Consider the following 24,765-nt stretch of genomic DNA (forward strand, 5'->3'; position numbering starts at 1 on the left):
ACATTTACGCCTGTTTGCTGTACCCGCATTCAGAGTAAAGTCATTGAATGTTTGAGGGTCCTTTCACCCGGGACAGTCCCGCTCCTGGTTAAACACCTCAGCCGGGAGGGCCGGGAGCAGCGATCCGGGCAGGGGTCACTCGCGGGACCCGGACTGCGGCAGCCGACCCCGGTCCGTGTGGCTGTGCAGAGTTCATAGGGAGCTTTTCACTGCTGCCACCTGCCTATTCCAATCGGGCGACAGCCTTTCCAGGCTCGCCGTGAGCCCAGCTGGGTGGTGAAGGGGCCGGTGGGTGACACGACACGAAGCCGCCAGGGCGGCGGGGCCCCGGGCCGGCGCTGAGGCGAAGGCTATGCCCGGTGGGTACAGCGCTGCTGCCTCGGCAGCCTCGGCCGCGGTGACCGCCCCTGGGACGGGGTTCCCGCTCCCTCGGACCCCGTCTCTTCAGTTTCGAGCTTCGGTGCGGTCTTTTGGCACGGGAAAGGGGCGGGGGAAGGCGGCTCCAGACCGCCCGGCGGGGCCTCGAGCAGCGGCGGGCGCGGGCGGGAGCCAATGGGGGCCGGCGCGGCCGTGTGACAGGCGGGGCGGCCGCTGCCCCCGCCGGGCGGGGAACCTGCACGGCGGCGCTTCGCAGCATCATCCGCGGGTGCGGGGCTGACACACGCCTCCATCCTCCTCTCTCCCGGCAGCCGCTCACACGCGCCTCGCCGCGGGCGGAGCGGAGCGAGGGGCGCCGCGGCAGACAAAGCAAAGATGGCAGGGATCCTTGCCTGGTTCTGGAACGAGCGGTTCTGGCTGCCGCACAACGTCACCTGGGCGGACCTGCAGAGCACGGAGGAAGCCGCCTTCCCGCAGGCGGAGGACCTCTACCTCGCCTTCCCCCTGGCCTTCTGCATCTTCATGATCCGGCTGCTCTTCGAAAGGTAACGCCGAGCCCCCCGCGCCGCTCCGGGCTGGGCTGGGCGGGCCCAAGGGCAGCTGAGGAGCCTTGTCAGCCCAGCGTCTTCCCCCGCCGCTGCTTCTCTGCCGGCCTTACCGGGCCCTTACGTTCTCCCTGCCCCCTCGGTCGGTCACGTAGCGGGCTCGATGCAGGAAGGTGGGAGGTTCGGGAGGCAGCCGGCGCGCCGTTCCCACTGCCTGCAGCGCGGCCCGGCGCGGGCGCTAGGAGGCGAGGTCTGCCCGGGAATGGGCGCAGCCCTCCCGCCACCTGCGCTGGCCGCGGCGGGCGGGGGTAGAAGGGCCCTGCGCCACCTGCGCGGATCGGGGCGTCTGCTCGCGACCCACGGGCTGTGGCGGAGTTCTGTCCGCCCCTCTCAGGGAAGCTCCGCAAGAAGCGCGGTGGCGACGGGCCGCGGCGGGAAGCGGTCCCGGCAGGAGAGTTTGCCCATGCCCCCGCCGCAGGGCCGCTTTCCAGAGAGTTACCCCGGGCGAAGCCCCCGCTGCGTCCCCTGCGCGGCGGGGGGCTGGGAGCCGGCGGCGGCTGGTCAGCGTGAGCCTCAGGTGGGAAGGGGCGGTTCTTGGTGAGAGCAGCCCGGGGCAGCGGGGCTGAGCAGAGTTGTGTGTGGCCAGTGCAAATGGTGTCAGTGAGCGGTCCGTGTCGAGTATCGGAACACTCCCGGGGCCGTCAGGATGTGAGAGCTCAGTGATGAAACGCGCCAGACACTGTTAATCTCTGAACCAAACTCACCACTCTTCGAGGTTGCCGAACTCAAAACTCACGTCTCACAAACACATAAATACGTATATACGTATACTTAAACACAAGACGTCAGACTAGCGATCGGTCAGCAGTGACTGTATTTTCGGTGAGTGTTTCCGTGCGGGTGCTGAGCAGGGGCCGCCTGTCACGGGGAGGCAGCTGAAGCCAAGTGGGTGCTCACTTGCGCACGCTGCTGCGCCGCCTGACAAAGGTGGTGTTCTCTCAACAGCAGAGAACAAAAGAACGATTCCTTATGCCAACACCTACGTGTTTTCTAGTGTTGTCTTCCTAGGCATGCTATTAGGGTAGTCAAGGAAGATAAAGGAAAACCGGTAGTTGCTACATGCCAGAGAAGGGCTGTAAAGATGCTTTAAAAATGATAAAACAGCTGATCTGCCAGGTACCACTTCACGTTTCCTAAGAATTCCCTCTCCCTGGTTAGAACTTGCCAGTGTTCCTAGCTTGGTTGAGAGGACCATATTTGTTTTGCAAAACAAGCTGTCACGGGCTGTTGTTAACTTCTGTGTTGCTTTACAGATTTACTGAACAAGACAGCAGAAGTTGTCATCTGCCTGAAAATCTGAGGTTGTGAAAAGTTAATTGGAACAGTTGAGTTAAATACTGCAATATAGTTACAACTGGAGTAATGAGTACAATTACAAGTATTTAGATGATGTCAAATAATTAAATTTTTTCTTTGCAATCTGTATGATGTGTACGTTTGAGTGTTGAAAGTGAGTGCGTGATATTGCACCTCTTGCCATCTGAACTGCAATATGCATCACAGCAGGACTGTGTTTTGATGGAGGAACAGTTAGTCAGAAAGACAGTTTCAGCCTCAAGTTAAATTCACATTTCTGCTAATTCTCATGTGTTAGCATTGTAGAAGGTACTCTGATTATGTAGTAGTTTGTATCCTCTTACTCTGGTTATTTTTCTTAATTCATTTAAAGTAATTTTTAATTTTGCAATGCATTATATTTTTAAGTGTTATACATACAGATGAGAAAATCAGTACTTTTTAAAATTCTCTTGTACTCATTAGACTGATTTTGAAATTTATATCTAGAAATATGTTCTGCTAGCCTGATTGTAGGTGAGAGACTACCAAAGATGTTTTATTAACAATTACTTAGGTATGTATTTTTTCCTTTTAAAATTAAAATATATTTCAAGACTCCACTGTGAGAGTAGGATCAGGCAGTTTTGTGTGGGATTAATCTACGTGGCATGGTACGGTAGTGATTTTTCATGTAGAGCATTTTATTAAAGCAGGCCGAGCAAAAGCAACTGGACCTGTTTCCACTGATGAAAGCAAGGGGATTGTATATGACTTCGAATGGGGGAATGATCAAACCTTATTATTGCTTATTGTTAATTGTTTTTTTCAGATTTCTGTGCTTTGGTTGTTGGGAGCTACAGAAATGCTTCATGCATATCATGAATTAAAGATCTACAATTATACAAGATTTAGAAGGGGGAAGAGGCAAATATCTTTAAAATTGATTTTTTTTTCTTTCTTCTGTGTATGAAAATGTTTTTCTTTCAAAACTGGAGTTGTGGGTGACTGATGTACATGCTGCATCCTGCAACATGCTCTTGCAAATGTTTAGCAGTTGCAATGGTAGCAACTGAAGAAAAAATAAAAATAGATTCTGTAATACATTTTAAAAAACTTGGAGATGTATTTTAGATCTATGTCTATACTGTAGTATTTGTAACATCGATGTATTCTCTATTTTTGTTTTGTAAGATACCCTAACTCTAATACAGGTGCTCTTGTAGTTCTGTATACTGGTAGGTAAGCAGACACAAGGTGTTAAGAATCTGATTACGTGTTTCATATCCATTATTTTCAGACTGCTTCATAGCAGCTGAAAATAATGGCTGCTGGAGTAGTGTGGTTTACTTCCTGTGCTTCATAGAAACGGTCACTAACTTCATGAATCCTCACACTAGTAAGAAATACGGTTTGGGGGAGTTGGACTTTACATATCTTTGCTTACAAAGCTCTTGATATGTTTGGGGAATGCAACTTGCAATGCTAAAAGTTGACATACCTGTTTATATACATATGTATTTTTGTGTACATATTTGTAGGTGGAATTGAAATGATAGAACCTGGAAATTTTGTTCTATACATACACACGTATTATTTACGGATTATATTACAAATCCTGTGGGGATCTTTGTTGTAGTTGTTTTGTTACTGGTTTGGTGAATCAGCTAACCAAGACAAGAAAATAATCTAGACACTTCCTAATTTTTTTTTCTCCTTTCAAATGAGCTACTTTTTATTGATTGCCTTGTCCTGCTATCCCTGACCAGCCCTCTTGAATGAAAGTGTAGATTAGAACATTAATTGTATGCCCAATAGCTTCAGCAAGTGGATCTGATGATGATGAGTGCTCCTGAAATAAACTTTGGTGTGAGGTATAATCTCAGAGACATGAGATTTAGTCGATATATCTGAGTCAAGGTTATCATAGTTATGGATGAGGTGTTAAAATACTTTAATAGCCTTTTCTCTTTTTCCTTCCTTCTCATTCATCTCTTTCTTTAAGCACAAAGTACATTTTAGAAAACTATAATAGCTAAGCATAAAGATAGTATTACCTAGTAATTTGGAAGACGGCAGGAGTTTAGCAATGCAGTGGTAATGTGGGAACATATTTCACCATAGTATGTATCCATTTTGTGTGTCTTACTACGTTTTTTAAAGGCATGTAAGCAATTAAGGATACCCCCTGTACTATACAATGCCTTCAGATAATATAAGTGCTCAGTAGTAAGTCTCTGTCTCCCTGGATCCTTTCCTAGTGTGGGAAAGACAGGTTAAAGCTGAAGTGAAACTGGTCTTACTAACAGCAGGGTGTTGTAGTTTTGATTGCCCTAAAGAAGATAAAGAACACTTGTTATTCTGGGCAAATACAATTTTTCTTCTTTTGCTTGTGGGATAACATGGCTCTTCTCCCTCTGCACTAGACGTCACTGCTCAGAAGCAGCATCCTTTCCTAAACTGCTAAGCACATCTTCTGTGAGGAGTATGCGCTTATACAAAAGCAACATTCACTCAGCAATCAGCATGCTTGTTGGACACAAAGAGGGTAACACTTCTGTTTCAGAGACTTCTCTCAAGGGAGAAGTTGACTGAATAATCCAAAAGGAGTTCTGACTAAGCAGATTTCTGATGTGGTCCAGCAATCTTCTGAGTCAAGTACTCTGATATTACTGCTTTCTTCACACTTGGCTCATCTATTCAAGTTACTCATATTTCTTCTTTGCACTGTAGTTGCACTATATTTTATTTCCCTCATCTTGTGAGCAGCAGTTTGGGATCAGATCTAATGAGATCACTCCATGAATCAGCAAACTAGGCTTATACTGCTTTTATTGTCATCTGGTCTTGATGGGTAGCAGTTCTCAAAGGTGATGCTGATATTCTGCAGTTGATGGAATGGCTCATAAGGTCAGAGATAGCTTGATTATATGTAGCAACAGCCCTCCACTGCATTGAGTTGAACTGAACCAGCCACATCATTTACTATTACTCCAGTCAAGATGCTGTAGACATTGAGGCTTTTATATGAAACTTTGCTTTTATAATGATAATTCAGCCTCAAAGGTAACCTCAGCTGACTCTCATTTAATATGACACAGTAGAATTCCTAGTGGGTCTGGGTGACATGATACAAGGACTGTATGGGCATGTATATATATTTTTTGCTAACTATAAAAATGCATTCCGATGACAATACCTACAGTCTTACAAGTGTTTCTGGTGTGTAGTGAACACATACAGATTGGATTTTTGTACTCCCTAGGACATCTAGTATCAGTGGGTTTTTACAACAGAAAGGAGGCTAGACAAATTTTGGAAGAGAGCGTACAAACGTGCTGTACTTCCAGCAGCCCAAAACCTCATCTGGGGAGGCTGGGTGGGGCACTGATGGTTATTTCTGTCAACAACTTTTTGTAGGCGGTAATATTTATAGATTTTTTGCTTACCTCCTTGTGTGTTAGGCAAAATCTGATCATTCAGGTGTAATTCACTTGTGTGTAAGTGGATGTATATGTTCACTGACAATAACTTTCTCAGTTCTTTCTCTGGTTTTTTTTGTAATTTATTTTTTTCATAAGATGACCTGTAGGGCTTTTCCTTATTGTGGGATTACTACTTACTAAGTGCTTAATTCCATTGAAATTGAATAGGATATTGAAATTGCTAACTTCTATGAAAAGACAGACACTGGAAAGAAAATAACTTAAAAAACTATTTCTTTTCAACTCTAAACCAATTTCTTTTTAAAAACTAACAACAGAGCATTAGCAGTAAGTAGCTGTAAAATGCATTTATATGTTGCTGGTTGTACTATCCATTTCTCTGTAATTCTTTAAGTTACTACTCTTCTGTCATTTATCTTTTTCTTTATATAACCAGGTTTTGTTTCCTAGGGTTGCAGGGTTGAGCTTCAGCCACACATGCAGATACTTCCCAAAAAAATTATTGTTTTACCTGGAGAGCTGTTGTCTGTCTTGGCCTCTGTCTTACCAGCTCAGACCAGTGCAGGGTATGCTCATGCACGCTAGTCCTGCCAGTCTGGCTGGTGCACGTCTCTGTTGGTAATGTGGTTGTGTGTTCACATATCGGCTTAGAGTGTTCCTTTAAAAGAAGGTGGAGTAGATAAAATGCAAACAGTTTGAATGTCCTTCGTGTAGGGCCATTTACAGATGTGCATTAGTGTCAATCTTAAAATTAGGAGTTAAATGGGGAATGCATGCTGAGCTCCAGAAGAGAATGCCATTAAACTAATTCCTAAAATATCCGTGTGAGAGAAGTATGACAGCTAAACCACAGCTCTGCCAATAGAAAGGTTTCAATGGCAGGTCACTAGTGGGTGCTGGGAGCCTATTACTGAGGCAGAGCCACTGTTAGAGGGGTTTTGTCTGAGTGCGGGTTCCAGTTACTGGTAGGAACTCCAATTTGGTTCCTGCCTGGATTCTTGTAACCGCGCAATTGGATCCAAATTACCTGTGTATCTTTTTGCTGCTCCTACTTCTGCCTCTGTCCCTGATTAACAGGCATTTGCTAAGGATTTGTTCTTGGAAAAATAAGAGCTTCTGGTATGCTGCATCTGCAGACCAGTGTCTTATTAGTCCATCCAAAATATTTAGTAAATGAACATTTGGGATACTGTGTTCCCTTAAATCTGTCTTTGTTTCTGTCAACACGGTTGACACCTGAGCTGAACAGTGTTTATTTGACCATATTTGGGAGCGGAGGAGGGGGGAGGTTTGTTCTTTTTTTTCAATTTGTTAAATATCCCATGCCTGCAGTTGGTTGACAGTTTATTAGCATTTGGTGTTTCTATGCCTGTCTTGAGGTGGTCTTGGAGTTTTGAGAAGAAAGTTAAAATTACAGCATTAAAGTATATAGCGTTCGTAAGTGATGTAACCTTATATAATATCCAGTAGTACACTTAAGACTGTAGTTGACACCTTATGGACAATCAGGAGCATATGATGTGTATGAACAGTTCTTGGAGTTGTTCATCTAACAGCTTGATTGCTTGGTGTCTCCCACCAGAGTGACTTTCTTCACTCACTGAGCACTTACAGATTTTGGGGGAGATCCAGGTCAAGGGAAAGGAAGGGAAACATGCGAGTCTCTGGTCATTTGAAACAGGAGGAATCACTAATGTCTTGCTTTAAGGTGAGCAGTTTCTGACAATCAGATGGGCTGAGAACTTCTGTCCTCTGTGAGGAAGTGCTTTTAGCACATAGTCCTTACGGAAGACTAACTCTACACCATATGGCATCCACCAGTTTCTGGCAATTCCTTTCTGGTTATTCTGAAGTAGTCAAATTGCAGCCAGGGTGGGAGAATGGGAGAACTGGAGTCTAGCACAGTCAGTTGTAATCTTAGGGATGGTTTTCAGGTGGACCTGTAACACAAGCTGTGACTTCTGCACAAAAACCAGAGACTAAACTGTAATTTTTTTTCCCTGTGTAGTTACTACCTCTCTTAATAGCAAATTCTGCTGTTGTTAAGCTTTAATGTTTCTGAGCAGTTGTAAAGCTTCATGTAACTATTACTGATGTAGCACAATCAAATTTTAACTCTCAAGGTAATTGTACAATTACTAAGAAAGTTTCAGAATTGTGAAGGAGTTTAACATCCAGTTAACGATGTTACGTGTTTTTTAATATGTAAGATACCTATGTATTTGTATATTGGCTATTAATCCAAGTTATTTTTTGCACAGGGAAGAATGAAATGCTAAGGTTCTTCAGACTACCTTGTATTATGAAGTATCTTTCAGGTTCACTAACCTAAAATTCATTTTAATGTTGTAAATGATGCACTTTAAAGTTTGATCTGAAATGTTGAAAAGCTTTCTTTGCACTCACAGGTCACACTAAGATAGTTAAAATACCTAAATCACTTGCATTTTTTCTCAGTGCAAGTGCAGTAGAAGTTTCCTTTTAGTAATATCTTTGTTGTATTGGTTTCTCCTGTATGGATGAGGGCTATAACCTATAGTACTATATTAAAAAAAATCTAGCTGACATAGTGCACACTGGTGCACAAACAGAGGTTAGAGCTTGGAATGTGTTCATTGGCATAAAATCTTACTTGAGGCTGTTTGAGTATTTGTGCATGCAGTAATGTTTGTCCATCATTTGCGAAAGCTGGTAGCTCTATTTTTATCAGTAGTGAAATAACATTACATATGGTGTCATCACATCTACTCACTGCCCATTTGTCATCCTTTGAGATAAAGTTAGTATTTTTTAGTTCCACAAGCAGAAAGAGAAAAAGGCTTAATAGAAATGTTGCTGAAACCCTCGCTTCAACATTGGGATTTCTTCACTTCCTTTTCACCTCTGTTCCTGACTGAATTCAGTTCTATATGATATTGTATAGATACCTGAACTTCCACTTCCAAACTGTTGTTTACCATGTCTGTGGGACTCCCATCTTTTCACTGAGAAGGGAGTGGAAGCGGAGACTACTCTGTTTATACTCTCCTGTGGTGTTTGACAGAACTTTAAACTATGAAAACTGCTTTTGTACCAATACTGTCTACCTTGACATGGTACAAACAAGCTAAACTGCCTAGGCTAATGAGAGATGCTTTCCTGCACTGGCAGGGAATTGCTTATTTGGAAATAAGACTGTGCTCTATAGCTCAAAATAAAGAGCCTACTCAAAAGCAGTTCCTGAACACAGAAGTAATGTGAAGGAAGATGAGAGTGTTATGTTGTAATATCCCTTGTGTTCACTGTTCATCATGTCTGTTGTGACTGTGTGATGTATCTATTGCTGAGACGCAGTTGCCTCCGTAGTTGGAGATAGACTGCTTGGTGTACTTTTATTAATGGGACTGCTTGAACAGGGTATGTTCCTTAAGATGCACAGAAAATAGCCTTGAGATGGCAACTGCTGAAACTTTGTAAGTGGGCAGCATAAATATAAAATGCTAGTCTAAACCAGTGGGCATTACAGTGTGACAAAGCAGACAAAATTAAATCTACATGAAATGAAAGTGAGTTCAGAAATTTTTGGGGTGGTGGGTGAACTCAGCCTCTCAGAAGTTGACTGTCAGGGCTGTGGCTCTCCTGAGCTCTGCTATAGCAAATGAGACCAGTGCTTTGTCAAGACCAGAATCCCCCTTGCAACTGGTAAGACCAGTTGCTTCTGTTGAAAACAAAGTCTAGGAAATGAGTGGGTCATGAACGTGTGCTTGTTGACAAGCTTTTCTGCATTTGTCCATTAGATTTTCTTAAACTTCCTACTTCAATACTTGTGGTTGTCCAAAGCATACTTCTGGATGAGATGATCAGGTCCAGTTGGGTATAATTAATTCCTGTTATGGGCATCATGTTGGAAAAAAAACTGTTGAGAAAAAGAAAAGCAGGTGGTTAGACCACGAGCAGAAACGTGTTGTGTATATATTGAAGCAATAATTGAGTGGTAATTGAGTGGTTGATTCTTATCTGTCAAGTTTTCCCACACAGTAGTATGAGAGAAGGGTGAGAACTGATATGGTAAGAGAGTAGCCTGAAAATATGATCAGTTCCAGTGCCAAACATTTCCCAGTATTACAACACTTGTACTAAATTAACAGTGATTGCATTGCTGTGATGATGACAAATTGAACTGTAGATGGAGTCCAGGGAGTTCTGGTGGATAAAGATTCTTCTTAGTGGTGTACAGTGAAAGGACAAGAGGCAAGAAGCATTTGATATGCAGGAAATTCTGTTTAAACATAACAAACTTTTTCTTGGGATGGTGGTGAAACACTGTGACAGGTTAGCCAGAGAGGCTGTGGAGTCTCCAGTTGTGGATGTACTCAAAAAGCATGAGCATGGTCCTGTACTAATGGACCATCCAGCAGACTTGGTGATCTCCAGAGGTCTCTTCCAACCTTGGTGTTTGTGTGAAATCATAAACCTCACTGAATGACATCAGTGCAGGGCTCTCCTGAGAACTATGTCTGGATGAAGTTTGTAAACAGTGTTGGAAAATTGAATAGGAGAGGATTAAGTTGAAGTTCACTGAAAGCCTACGGAAAAAAATTAGGGCAGAGCATGTAACTTTTGATTGAATGGACGTCTGGATTTTCTATTTTCTGTGGGATGGGTCTTTTGATTTTACTGTAGTCTGATGTGTGAGCAGATGGAATGCAAATTGAGAAATAGATGTGGACCTCCTCTATCTAAGACAGGAATTACCTTATGGGTACCCAAAATGAAGTCTGAGTTGCTTTGAAATAAACACATTCTGTTCTTCTCTAGGATTGATGCTTTGAGTCTCCTACAGCATAAAATTTGATTTTAACAGGCCATTTTGAGGATAATTTTAGTTTTGTTCCCCTTAAGTTGTTTCTTCTCAACGCTGCAATATCTTTAAGATAATTTTGGTTCTGAAAAAATTCACAGGAAGTGGTACTTAGACAATAGAAAACAGAAATCACATGCCTTACTGGAAAAGATTTTATTCCCGTTGTGTTCAAGATAATAAGAGTAAATCAGACTTACGGGAAAAAAAGAGAGAAGCCAGTCTTTAGCTTCACATTCACTAATTCTTTATATTGGTAATAAAATGCATGGTTTATTTGTATGTGTGTGTGACAGAGGATAATTTATATACCACAGTGGCATCATATCACTCTGATACAATGTGCTTTTTTCTATTTTTTTTTTTTAAATATCATTACATTAAAAATGGTCATAAGGAGTGAATGAAAAATATTGACTGGTCTAAAAAATGAGATATTTCAAAATGTCACTGGTTGGGGCGATAATGAAACAGTTTGATATTTGACACAACACATCCTATCTCCTAATTGGAGGTACTGTTGTATGCTAATCTGGAATTGTTATTTTCTAGAGCATTTATAGGAAACATGAAAAATACTTGGTTTTCTTCCAGTTTGGAATGAAATGGAAAGTTAGAAATATCAAAATTTCATCAGGAACAGATGTCCTGACTTTCAGCCAACTCTGATAAATGGTTTTGGTTACCAAGACAAGGATGTAGAGATAGAAATTAGATCTCCATAGCATTGCCAGCCTCCAGAAGCATACATTCTTCACCAGAGTTAACTAGTTTGTATCTATATGCATGATGCACAGGAAGTTTCATTGTGTTTTTCTGTTTATCTGTTTTGTGTTTTATTGGAGGAAAAAATTACCTCTTGTTAGAGTCATGGCAAGAGTGTGAAACTCTAGGCTGACATTTACCTTCAGTTGTCAAGATGAAAAGTGCACTAGCAGAAATAGAACACTTCTTGCTTACTCTTCTGTTGAGAGCTGACTCCAAGGTTTGAAGAGAACCTAGCAGTTTGTATCCATCACATAAGAATTACTTGTGTTTTGCCTTGTTTCCCAGTGGGAATATTCAGGTGTAACACCACTGTGGTTTAGAGCTTTAAATACTAATAACAAATCTCCTAAGTAAGTTGTCTCAAAGGAAGGAAAATGTCAAATTTACCTTGAAGCATCTGCTTTTACACTTATTTTTAAGGGTTCTCAGGGGTTTCAAGCTGATCCTAATTTTATCAAGAATCTTTCTCAGTTTGGTGAAAAACAATGTATTGGTCAAAACCCTTCACATGTTTATCAGGAACAAACTATAGCTTCCTTCACATTTTCTTTCTGTAAAGTCCTGTATCTATACCAGGAAATATTTTTTTTAAATGGTTTGAAAATAACCCAAGTGCATTGACTAAGAAAATGACATCTGCTAAATAATCTGCCATCCTCTTCCAGCTCTCAGACTAGAGCACAGAACATTGAGAGACTATATACGGAGAAGGAGGTAGCTGTCAAAGCAAGGATATTGCCAACCATGTGGTCCATAAAGTGATTCTTTGATTTCAGTCCTCCATATCCAGTGTTTTGTGTACAATATGCAAAGGACTTCTGCTTTCCTTGCGTACCTGTGGCTGACTTGAGACCTTGACCACAATAAGAAGGTGTTACTATGGATCTTGTTTAACTTTTTTTTTTATTTGTGGTGGTGGGTTTCTCTCTTGGGGAAGGCTTGTTGGAATGAAGAGCCAAGGCAGTAGTATCCAGCATGTTACCTTTTCTTGTTCTCATGTAGAAATTTCATATAAAAAGCTAGATTGGTTCATTTTCATATATAATAACAGTCTTTGGAATCCAGGTATTACCAATTGCATCTTGTCTTCTTTTTCTGACTTATATTAACTTCACTTGGGGCTACTGTGAACCTCTTGCAAAGCTTTAGGTCTGCCTGGTGCACATGGACTGGTAAATCTTAAGTCATACATGATAAAATAAGGGTCAGAGATTTTCATGCTCCCTGCCCAGTGACTCATAGAGTTTCCTGTGAAACGTCCTGGAATCCATACATCAGACTGTAGTTGTTGTTCTTCCAACATTAGCATTTGTTTTCCGAGATGATTTTTAATGTAAAAAGGGCATTGATTTTATGAAACTGTATTACATGCATGAAGAGAGTTTTGTCACACAGTTTTATTGGATTATTTGCATACAGTGAGGTCTGCTGGTGGTGTAAATTAGTTTCTTTGAGGGTGGTCAAACTGGTTTGAGTATTTAAGTATTAACACTTAAATATAATTTATTTACTCAAACGTCCTGAGTCTGATCTTCTGTCAATATAAATCAGAAATCAGCTTTTGCTGAGTTCTGGTGTTTTATCAGCATGTAACTTCTGTGAAAGACCAGAAATTTTATGACATTTTGTATGTTCATGTGTAGCCATGGAGTTTTAGTAATGTAGTGATCTAATCTAGTATTTAGGTTGCTGTTTTAGTAATTAGGAAGCAGAAACAATTCCATCTCTATACATATATAAACATACATATAAATACATTAAATAATATATTTTTATTTTGCATTGCATTTTTCTTTGCTTGACTAAGTGCCACGTTTGCCCCCCTCTTCCATTTTTTCAGGACTAGTAATATATATGCAGCTGTAAAGTATTCATTTTGTCAGGAAATCTCGCACACAGAAGGTTAGTTAACATCTGATGTTAACAAGAATGACTTGCTCTTTTTTTCACAGAGTAAGAAGTGCTCCTGTATGCTGTAGGGTGATGGAACTGTAGGGTGATGGTAGAAGGGACAATGTGCTAGCCTTGCTACTCCTTCCCTCGGTGCCTTTAACAAGAACATCTCTAATAGTGAGTAAAGACTGAGCCTGCTGCTCAGTGACAAGCTGCTGGTAAGCACCTTGTGGACCTTCCTGTGTCCTGCCTCAGTTCTACTCTTGCACAAAGCTACTTTATGGTGGAGAAGAAAATCTGATACATCTGTGCAGTGGTTGTAGCTCCTGTCTACACGTGTAGGGTGGCTTGGAAGTAGTATTCAGGTGTTGGCCTAGTAGGCAGTGTGCGGCAACTGCATTGCTGTCAGTCCATGTGACAGGTAGCTTAATGTGAACCCAGGCGTTCTATGTAAACTGTAGTCACTGCCAGAGTAAAAATATAAGCAGCTATTAAGAGCTCTGAGTACAAACAAAAAGAAAAGTGTCATGATGATGATGATCATCATGTTTGTTCCACATGTGATGATTTTGTGATTTAGAGAGTGTAACTGGGTATGTATATATGTTGATATTAAAACAGGCTGTAGTGGTGACCTCCATTACTGTCTCAACTAGTCTTCCACTCTGCTTCACAACAAGGCATTTTTGCCTTGCCTGGTAGTGCTGCAAATACTTGTTTATATTGAATGACATAAAGAGGCCTCTGAATGAGTACACTTGCATAATGAACACATTCATTGGATCCACCCTGTATTTTCTTTCAGCTTCCTTTCACTGAGCTCTCTTCAACTGAAGGCTTGGCCAATGTTCCCTCTCAGCTTTGCCTACAGAAGAGCAGTTATCAACCAGAAAGCTTAATCACAGGAGTGGGCCTTGCGTCCTCTTGATCCTCCACACTTCCGGCCCATGGGAAAGTAATGAAAAGTATATTGGTCTGGTTTTGCTGTTGACATTGAAAGAGTGAGGCTCCTGACCTCAGAAGGTCTATATTTGAGTATTGCAGTCAAGCAGAGGACTAAAAATTAGTGTGCTTGTGTTTTCTGCTGATTATTTTGAGTAATCTATTGTAGGGCCTGGCATCTTTTATTTATAATATGAGCATAACTACAGTAACTGCTTATTGGTTCCAAAAAGTTTTCATATTGTTTAGTGAGAACTATCACAGATAGCAAGAAGGTTTTAGAACTTAATGCAGTTCTGCTGAGCTCCTAAGCTCCTTTCCTCTTGGACTGTATAGTCCAATTTTATAGGTGCAGTTGCTTCTGTCCTGGAATAATTTCAGAATGTGTCTGGGGTATGTGAGGATAGAGCAGAAGGAGGAAGATGGAAAATTTCACCTTCACACTGGAGTTTTATGGGATATTTTTTCCCCCTCTCTTAAATTATAAGGTCTCAGTGATTGGCAGTGGCCATCAACTGTATGAAGCATCCACTTCTGAAGGAGCACCATTAATCAGTCCCATTCCTAGTTTGACAAGGACAGACCTGGAAGAAGATGAAATTAACTACAAAACATGCAGGGCTTGTGGGAATCCTTACCAGAAATCTGTTTTGGAGAACTCAAATCTTGAAAAAAGGCACTTTCAGCTCCAAGCTCTAGCAGCCACTGGAGAGTTAGCTTTTTTTGCTTCTTAACACCTTCTTAAATATTGTCTCACCTGGAAATTTTCTAGCTTATTAGTTAAAAGAAACAAAAGCTACTCTTTGTGATAGCGAAATGTAAGCTGTCATACTGTCTTAATTTTAATGGTATCACCTTGCTTTACCATCCATTTACAGGGTGCTCAGAAGAGTCATACACAGTCAGGGGTTTTTACTTTCTTGTTCCTTACCTCTGAAATTGTATTGAAAGCATAGTAACAATAATAGTAAAGGGGATTAATTGCCTGTTTTGAAAGGGTGTTTTCAGACACAGGTTTATAAAGTGAACTTAATGCGTATTAAGTTGAGAAAGGTCTGAGCAATAAATAATAGGATGGCTGGGTCACTGGCTGCATGTAGTAAGACTGTGTAAAGGTGAAAAACCAGCAGAAGGAAATGCTGATGGTATTCTACACTAAGCATGGTATAATGCTTCGCATGAGGACCTGTGAGTGGAGGAGGGCTGCTGTGTGTGGCAGTGCTCTATACCAAAGGGATGTGTCCTCTTTATTTGGCTAAAAAGAAATAAATTTTGGAGCTCATTAAAAATCTGTATTTTAATAATGCTTTTGGACACCTGAATGGTATTAAGGACACAAAATTAAAATTACTTACAATGTTATTCTCTTGTAATAGTTGCAATTTTAATGAAGGGCTTTTTCCTCTTAGGCTTTATTTATGACAGTAGCACACTAGTGGAATGTGCTTCAGCTCTCAGTTTATAGTTCTAGATTTAGATCTTTGTCCTGCAGCTGGATTATTTATGGTATAAACAAAATAGTGATAAAATGTAAGTTCTTTTGATCCTACTGTAGAACAGGCTGAGTGAATTGTCATTCCAAAGCCGCTTAACAGTGCTAAAATAATGAGTAATAAAAGCAGAAGTTGGAATACTTCTGTGCCATCAATAAATATTTGCATCTCGAATGACAGATCACGACAAGTCAACCCCCTCATGAGTGTGAGTAATGTAGATAATTTTTGTGGAGATGCAGTGCAGCAACCACATGACTTGTGGTGTGACAATCTGCTGCTTTTCAGTATCTTGACACTTCTGTTGCTTACTTGGAATTTAAAGTTTAGAGAACTAATTACTCGCTAAATTCTTCCTGTACTTGCTATATAAAAATCATAAATGGAGAGGTTGAGGACCAGAGGGGGGAATGGGGCAGAGAAGTAGAATAGGAAGGACCACACAGGTGTATTCTGGAGTGTGGGAGAGGGGAGTGGGACTAAAGATGCAGTGTGTGGGGGGAAAACATGACCATGATGTAAGTCTGTGCACCTGGGTGGAATGTGGTGTAACCAGGCATGCCTGTTTGTTTGTGTCACCAGAAAAAAATATGTTTGCAACTGTTTCCTTCAGATACACTTCTAAATTCAAAGGCAAGGAAGAGGCTTGATGTGTGTATGTTTTGTCTTCCTCAAGTTGTTCATGGAACAGACCTGAAAATTCTTAAGAAGAATTCAAATTTTACTCTTTTTTTTTTTTTTTTTTGGCAGTAAGAAAGCCATAGTGTTTGTGTCATTGCAGTCCTGTCCCACATGAAAGGGTGTAGCATGCCCAGGCACCACCCCCATCTTCTTGCAGAATCTTTTATGAAGGCAGATGACAGCTAAGAGGTGCCAGCTGGCTAATGTGACCCAAAGTGATTATGGACTGGTGTCTGTTTATCTCTGCTGATGACATCTAGAAATCTGTTATTTGGGAGGGATAGCACCATTTCTTGTCTTTCCAAATTAAGTCAATAATAACCTTCCAGGTTTGGTTGGAAAATGCAGGTGCTGTTACTTCTGGAAGATCTTAGTGATAGATCGGATCCTTATCATTCACCATGACCCTGGATGGTCGATGAGACCAGGAACTGGTATGAAAGGTAACTGAAAGGAAATACAGGAGATTTTTGTTAAATGTCATTAGGGAAAGTGATTTGCATCTGTAGAGGTTAAAAGTAATATTAAAATGAGCCAATTTCTGTTTGGTGAGCTGAGAGTTCCAAGAACAGAGGAATTATAGCTGAGGTGACAAACCTCAGTATAGCCAAGAACAATGGGAGACCTTGAGCATGGAGCAAACAGTTGAAATTTGAGTCTTGTGGGCCTTTTGCAGGAAAGAGAAATATTATTATTTGCAGTGAGTTGTCTAAAGTGGAATTTTCTTTGCCCATTGCAACTGCCTGACAAACTCTGCTGTTGGCAAACCAAGACTGATAAAAGGATTGTTGATTTTAAGATAAAAACCATTTCAAATCAGCTAGGCATCCTTCATATTCTTAAGCTATCACAATACAAAAGTACTGCTTAAATCATCTAGGGAACCTAATAGTGTGCTACTTTTATGACTTGATTAGCGCTAGAAGTTTCTTTTATGGCATTAAGAATAATGCCAAATAATTGCTCTTGTTTTATGCTGTATTGTAAGGAGGGATGTGTACCTTGTGTGTGAGAGAAATGGTAATGTTCTCTAGTAAACCAGAGCAGTTATGATTGCCTGGATCATCTAGAAGCACAAGATGTTTTCAGCAATTAATTTATAGACTGAGCAGATGTTCATTATGGCAAGAACCCAATAAAGGACAAGACCTGTTCCCTGAAAGACTCATAGGTATTTTCCCAATAACTGAGGCTTAGGAAAAAAAATCTGCATATTTTATTTCCTTATTGAGAAACACCTCTTTCATAAGGGAGATATTCTGTTAAATTTGTCATTAGACTATCAGTCATAAGATACGATTGATGATCTAACAGAAGGAATTTAAACAATTGAAAAAAATCACTTTATTTACTTAATACAGTTTGAATGTTCTTGAGAGCTATTGTTAAATTGTATAAAACATTCGTTTGAGTAGCTTTTTTAATAAATGAAGGAAAAAGTAATTTCCAGCTTGATTTATGTAATTTCAGCTGGTATTTTAGAAGTAAAAATAAAATTTGCATCATATAGGAAGCAAACCTAGTTGACAATGTTGTTCTGCTAGACATTGTTAAAGAACGGCACCCATTTCTGGTTGAATTGTGGAACAAGAAACCATACTAACAGAAATGAAGTTTCTCAAGTTATTGTACAATTTATCTGTTGAATACAATGATGAAAAAACACCTTTTTGAATCTCAGACCATGTTTCTCGTTTTGGGGCAGGATTTAGAAATGAAAGATTAAAGAAGGAAGTATCATTTAGGTAAATACAGACATACTATCTCACCACTATTCAAAGGATTAACACAAAGTGAGTTTTGCATTTTTCTAGAAGCAAAAGATCTGTTTTAGACCATCATGCATGAGCACAGCTCAAGGAGAAATACTGAGCATTAGGGTACAGGCTTCAAAACAGAGTAAGTATGCTGAATGTTGCTACCTGACAATGTAGTGATTCCAGAATGTTTTTACTTTGGCAATTCTCTTACAAATGCTTGTTTTTCCCTACCTTGCTTTGCCAGCTCCTCATATCTACCTCAAGAATTTAATCACTGCCATTTCTTTGCTTACTTTCTGATCCAGTATACATTCAACAGAGCGCTCAAATTCCAAATGACTTCCTGGGTTCAGGTCCAAGATGCTTCTCCCCCTCTAAACGTGTCACTGTCAAAAAACCTAATGAAACAAACATGAACCAACCAGCCAAGAAGAAAGCCCAAACCTTTTCCTTAGGATTTCCGTAGTTGTTTATCTGAGGTACTGAGGCAATAATTGTTTATGGCTTGCTGAGTTAAGGGTGAAAAATTATTCAAGACAATGAAAGTTCAACTGTAACTGCTAGAGATAAGATACTACTCAGAAACAAAGGCTAAATGGGACTGATTTAGATGAGTTATGTGTAGCATAGCCTTACCTTCAAAGGAATATAGCCAAAGGCAGGAAGAGTAAAAATAAAAAAAACATCAAAGACAACGGCTCCCTGTGCACATTCTAGAATTTAGGATGCAGTCTGTATAGTCTGCTACTCAGCTGTATACTGTGCTCCAAATGGCTTTTCTGGGTGGTCTGTGATAGTCCTGGGTTTGCTGGTGAGAGAAAAAGGCTTTAGCAGCACAATAGAAACTCTCCATAGCACCTGTGTGGAAAGCGAAATTATGATGATTTCCATTGATTTGGACTAAGATGGCTCAAGACTGGTTGTGAATTTTGCCAGCCAGATCTGAACTTGTCATATTCCACAATGGTCATTATTTCCCATCAAAACAAATGAGCAAGGCACTCCTGCCTGTCAGCAGCAGTGCTGATCCCCTCTGCTCCCACCACTGCTTTCCCACCACTGGAGTCCCTTGGCTGCTGTCCCCATCCTCCTCTTAGGGAAGGCAGCAACAGCAGCAGCACACGGGGCTGCTGTTACCACATGGTTAGAGGAGATGCTTGCCAATAAGAGTTGGGACTGGGCCCCAGCCTTCAGCTGTCAGCCAACGTCCTGTGGCATTGAACCATATGAAGGTTGTGGTATGTGGCTTGCCAAACCAGTTAGGTTGGCCATCACTGCAATAAGTCAGGAAGTTGATTTCTTCGTCTTCTTGCAGGAACTTGTCAGGTAGCATATTGCATGTGGTGGAAATACGGTTCAAGAGTGATTTGTTTTAGTATTTGCCTGATACAAAATGGCATATCTTTTTTTTTTTTTTTTTAATGATGATGAAATAGAGTGCCTTCTGTCTCTGCAGCAGAAGGAGAGAAATGAATAAAAATGAGTAAGCTGCAATTGGACTGACTTGGTCCCTACATGTTGTGAAGATTTAAAAACCCCCTTAATGCTTTTGTGACAGTGAATATATGAATTCCAGTGTGTGAGTCCTTTTTTCCAGAAGAGAATTGTTTAAACATACAGCGGATGATGAGTAGATATAAACCTAGTATTACAGTTTCTCTTTGAAATCTAGTGTCAAAATGGAGGTGTTTATGAGATTTCTAAAACTGTTCACCATGAAGCTGTATAAAATACACTAGCAAGATGTCATTAAAAGCAGCAGATGCTATTATGGTTTTGCTGCAAGCACAGCAAAAGTGAAAGCACAGCAATTCCTCTATTTTTTGCCTTTTTCTAGCCTGTATTTGTCTGCCTCTTGCCCCTTTCTTTCTACTTCTATTTTCAGACATGCATCATTTGTTTGCTTGCTAATGGACCCTAGTAGCATTGAGTACATGTGCTCTAGGATTGGGATTTGTGAATAGGAAAGACTATATTGATTTAATTTTTCCTCCTTCCATCTGTACTTGCATAGATGACCCCCCTGATGTGTACCAGGCAGAAGCAGTTTGAGACCTGCATGACAGGTCTGTTAATTGATTCCTTCAATAACTACTGAAATCTAAAGGGGAGGAGGGCTGGGGAGGAATAGCAGTGAGGCTGACTAGCAAAAGATTTGACCTAGTTTTTTCAATCTGCATGGCTGTGCAGACAGACTCAATTATAAATCTGCTGCTTTAGAAGAGCTTTTATTTTTTTTTCCCCTGTGCGAACAGCTGCACTGATTTTGAATGTTCAAATTTGGTGTGTTAAAATGTAAAATTTTGTCATCATTGTATATAGTGTCATGAAATAGGTACGTGTGGTGAGGAAGTAAGGGAAGGCACCTACTTCCCTTGGATTGCTGTGGGGTTTGCTGCGTTCTGCCCTGCTGCTCGATCTTCTCCTGTGTGACATTACATGCTTGGTTTTTTGTCCTGCCTGTGAAATAACTCCTACACAAAGTAGAGTGAGTGTATGTGGTACTGCTTTGCACATAAAGCTAAAGGAGGCTGAAAGACTTTTTTTTTTTTTTTAAAGCTTTTGATAACATCTCTGTATCATTTGGCCTTCTTATATCTATTTATACCACTTGCCCTGGCCTTGGCTTGGTTTGCTTGTTTGTTTATTTTTCTTCCCTTATTTAGCAGTGAAGCACCAGGGATTAGTACTAAATTTTGCAGCTGCATGGGGATTCATGACAGGCTTTGACCAGAGCTTTGATCCTCCAGATGCTCTGAATAAACATTGCAACAGACATTTGCAGGGGGATATTCAGTTGCTGAAGAGGTTTATGTATAATGTTTTTCTTCCTTTTGATCACAGATTTCTTCAAGAGCACTTTCTTAACTGAACACATGGGTCTGGTGTTGGCCAACAAGAGATTTTTTACCTGTTCTGCATTTTTTAATAACTGGTTTGGTTCTTGAACCACTTGCATCTGCTACAGGAAAACCATACCCAACTGAAAACCAGGAAACTGACTTCTGTTCCTGAAGCTGCTGTGAGATACAGCTGAAACTGTATCAGGAGATTGCGTAAACCCATCCTCCTGTTACAGCCTGGCTTCCTATTTCTGTCCGGAGGCTTTTTTTCATTGTGCTGTAGGCAATGGCTCTGGAATATAGCTTTATGCAGCTTTGCAATTTCTCACTGGTTGCTTGTGCTCTCGCTCCCTTATGGCACTGGCTGTGGCTGCAGGGTTGGTTTGTGCCAGCTGGAGAGGCTCTTGAAGAGGGCAAGAGTCTGCAGCTCTCAGCTGGCAAGGAGAGGACCTCAGTGATGGGGAAAGAGCAAAGCAAAGGTGGTGCTTGAACCAGGGGAAGTTCTGTAGGCTTCATGGGAGCTCCTCAGGGTTTCTCTCTCCTTAGCCAGCCTGATGGGTCAGTCAACAGTATTCCCCTGCCTTAGGCTTGGAAATGGATGCGTGCTGCTGTAACCTTGGTGTAACATCAGTCACCAGCCCTCCTTCTTCCACCCCCCTTCGGTTTGCAAGTGCTTCTCTCCAAAGCTAGAAAGATACCCCTGTAGGTAGAAGCTGATCTTGCAATGGAAGAAATTCATCACTGTTTCCTATTCTGAAGCAAAATTTGGGATTATGCCATAGTCCAGGGTATTCTGAAGACTTTTGCTTTTCTTTGTGTGCCTGGCTGTAGCTGGTGGAGTCAGCAGTCATGCTCTTTGGGAGCCAGACTGTGTCAGCAACATTTCTCTAGGGGATGATGACTGACATGCATGTCAAGAAAGTGACTGTCAGCCCTAGGAGCTGAAAGAAGGTGCCTGCTCACAGGAGCTGCTCTAAATATCCTTCTGAGGCATTGTATCTTCTGGCCTGACAGAGCTATGGTGTGAGTGAGTTATGGTCTTGGGCTGAGATACTTTGTCATGTATCTTGGATGTAGACGTCATGTCTAATTTGTTCTCAAGGGAAGGCAGAGTTTGATCTATGATTCTCTGTAAAGTCGGTAATTACCGTGTGCTCAGTGCTTGCAAAGCCTTGCTGCAGTTCAGGCACTGTGCAGATACTTAACTGATGTGCATGTTCAGTTTTTTGGAATGTATGCAACAGGGAAGTATGAGGGTCTTGGCAGCACACTGGCCAAGTGCATATGGTGGGCTATGAGTTTATAACGTTTGCGTTTGCCTGGGCAAGTGGACTGCTATAGATAGGCAAGGCTTCAAATTGAGTCCTGCAGTAATTCCTGCCTTGGTATTTCCCCTCCCTATTCCATCTCCTCCTTTCTTTGTCCTCTTGCCAAGTGTACAGCACTCCACAATTCAAGTGCAGCAATATTACACATGGCTAATCTCTAACCCAGCTGGGTGAAACACTGCCTGTCGCTTCCATTTCAGTTGTCAGATGAACAAACTAGATAACATTCTGGATAGACTTTGTGCTTTTTTGGCCAAGCTGCCTCATGATCGTCCGTGCGCACCAGAATGCTCAATTTACTGCAGTACCCAGAGCAATGGGAAGAGCTCTGAAGATCTGTGGAAGAGTTGATCCCCAACAAGGCAGTGTGTTTGTGTTTTAAGTTCTGCTGGGAGGGTTTTGGTGGTTGGGTGAGCTTAGCCTGTGCCTTCAGAAGCATGTACACTGCTGCTTTGCTCAAACTGCACCCTGACATTGCTGTCACAGCTTGTTTCAAAGGCAATTTTTTTTTTCCTTTTGTCTTTTTAGTTGTACTCTTAAACAAGAATTATTCAATGACTAATCTTAGAAATTATGTTTCTTGCCATTAAAAATATTAAACTGATGATCTACAATTGTGTAAAAATCTTCTATATAATAGTATCTTACTATATAATGGTATAACTCATGTGGGTTCCCAGTTTTGGTTTTCATCCCAAGCAGCATGCTCTGCGGTGTGTTTTAAATAAATAAGCAAGACAGTTCTAATGATCCAAAGGAGATGGAAAGGCATATGGCACCACCCTGAACAGGAATAAACAGAGTAACAAATACTTGCCACTTGAAGAGTTTAAATAGCTGTTCTCTTACAAGTAATTTGTGATCAGCCGGGGCAGATAAGTTCTCTGTCTAGTTTTCAGCATGAGACATCCTTCATCTCCTTTTTTTTGAAACTCTTAATAGTGAAAAGCCACCTTTTGTGTTACTATCTTAGCATCACTTATTTGTGGCATCAAATAGCAACCACTGGGGGACAACATTACAGTGGCAGGCTCCCTCAAGTACCCACATGCCCAATTTTTTTTTTTTTTCCACCTTCTGCTAGTAGAGGTGGGCATTTATATTGCAGTACTATTAGGGAATCACATTTTAATCAGCTGTCCTTTAGTCAGGTATCATTTGAAGTTGTAGTGTGCAAAGTTGCTGACAAAAATCTTGTAATGAGCTAAAATAAGCTATATTTGCAACAGTTTCTTGTGTGTATTGATGTAGAAAATACACTTGCTTATGGATCCAAAGTGTAAGTCATTCAGAAATACCCAAGATAAGAGATTACTTCTTTTGTTTGACATACGCTGCTACATGTTCAAATGCTGTCAAAAGTGGTGGGCCAGCGTTGTTGTTGCACGGTGAGCTCCTCTGGATGCCTGGTAGCTGTGCGTGCAGCTCACCAGTGCATCCTGTGGCATGTCTCCCTTCCCTGGCTGAGGTTTTTGGCTGGAGCAGCTCAGGGAATTGTTTCCAAAGTGTCGTTTGGGTGATCTGCTAACAAATTCTATTATTAGTTAATAGGATTTGTTCTTGCACTGTTTTGTCCGATCACTAATTGTTTATCATGCATTAGGGGTACAATGAGATGCCTCTCAGCTGTGTTTTGAGCTTTTTGTGTGCAAGACTCATTGTTTGCCTGTGATGGCAGGTTTTGCTTCGGGACAGCCTTAGTGCAGAAGGCAGAAGACGTAGGGCTCTGCATTTCAAACACTGCAGTGTAGTAAATCCTGGTCTCTGGTGGGCACTAGTTTCCCTGGCTCCCCAAAATAGGGTCAGAGGATCAGTAAACTCATTTGGAGGGCTGGGTGTTCTGCACTTCTGCATACAGTCTGCAGCTGCCTTCCCGATTGCTTCTCTGCCTTTCTGCAAGAGTGTCCTGCTGAGCTGCCAATCAAACAAGAAAGCATTAAGAAAATTCAGCAATAGAAAAGAAAGGTGAAAACATAAAGGAAGACTTGGAAGCTAGTGAGACCTAGTTGCTTTTTGTCTTTGTTGAATGTTTTGATCAGTCCATATGATATTTAATGATCATACAATGCAGGTGGAAACTACTTCTCAAAAGGAGTCCATCTGAGCTGGTTTTTGAGATTTCAGGTGTGAGCATTCGTATAGGTATTTTAATAAATCTTTTGCAAAAAGCAATTTATAATAAATCTTTTGAATTATAAGTATGGTAATATGTTTTTTTAATCCTTTTTCTCAGAAGAGAATACTTTTTAAGAAATACAAAATCAGAGTTCCAAAGCAGAATCTGAATATGGTCCTGTGATGGCTTGGCTTGAGCATCTAGAGAGTTCACCTTCAGGTTTGCCAATGTCTCCGTTTAGGGATGCTGTGTTGATGGAATGAATCGGATCAAATCACTGATCCATCCGAAAGGTCCATGCTCATCTGGGGTGGTGTGCAGTGATAGTCTCCAGTTTCTTGAAGCCCTAATCTGCTTCTTCTGTGGCTTCAGTAAAAGTGGCAGAGAGGGACAAGTG

At 41.2% G+C, this 24,765-nt stretch overlaps 1 protein-coding gene across 2 annotated transcripts in view; it reads left to right on the top strand.

The window, feature by feature from the left end:
• Positions 1–600: 600 nt before the first annotated feature.
• CERS6 (ceramide synthase 6) overlaps positions 601–24,765 on the top strand; it is a 112,687-nt gene continuing 88,522 nt past the window's right edge. Inside the window, exon 1 of one of the 2 annotated variants that reach the window (XM_042041708.1) lies at positions 601–923. In XM_042041708.1, coding sequence (XP_041897642.1) covers positions 754–923 — 170 coding nt within the window. In that variant the 5' untranslated portion in view covers positions 601–753. The remainder of the gene's footprint in view (positions 924–24,765) is intronic. The other variant, XM_042041709.1, reaches the window with a different exon arrangement.

Source organism: Corvus kubaryi, unplaced genomic scaffold (assembly GCF_017639235.1).
Source record: "Corvus kubaryi isolate FWS band 111438036 unplaced genomic scaffold, C.kubaryi_AGA036_p1.0 37396, whole genome shotgun sequence".
In the NCBI taxonomy this organism is placed as follows: domain Eukaryota; kingdom Metazoa; phylum Chordata; class Aves; order Passeriformes; family Corvidae; genus Corvus; species Corvus kubaryi.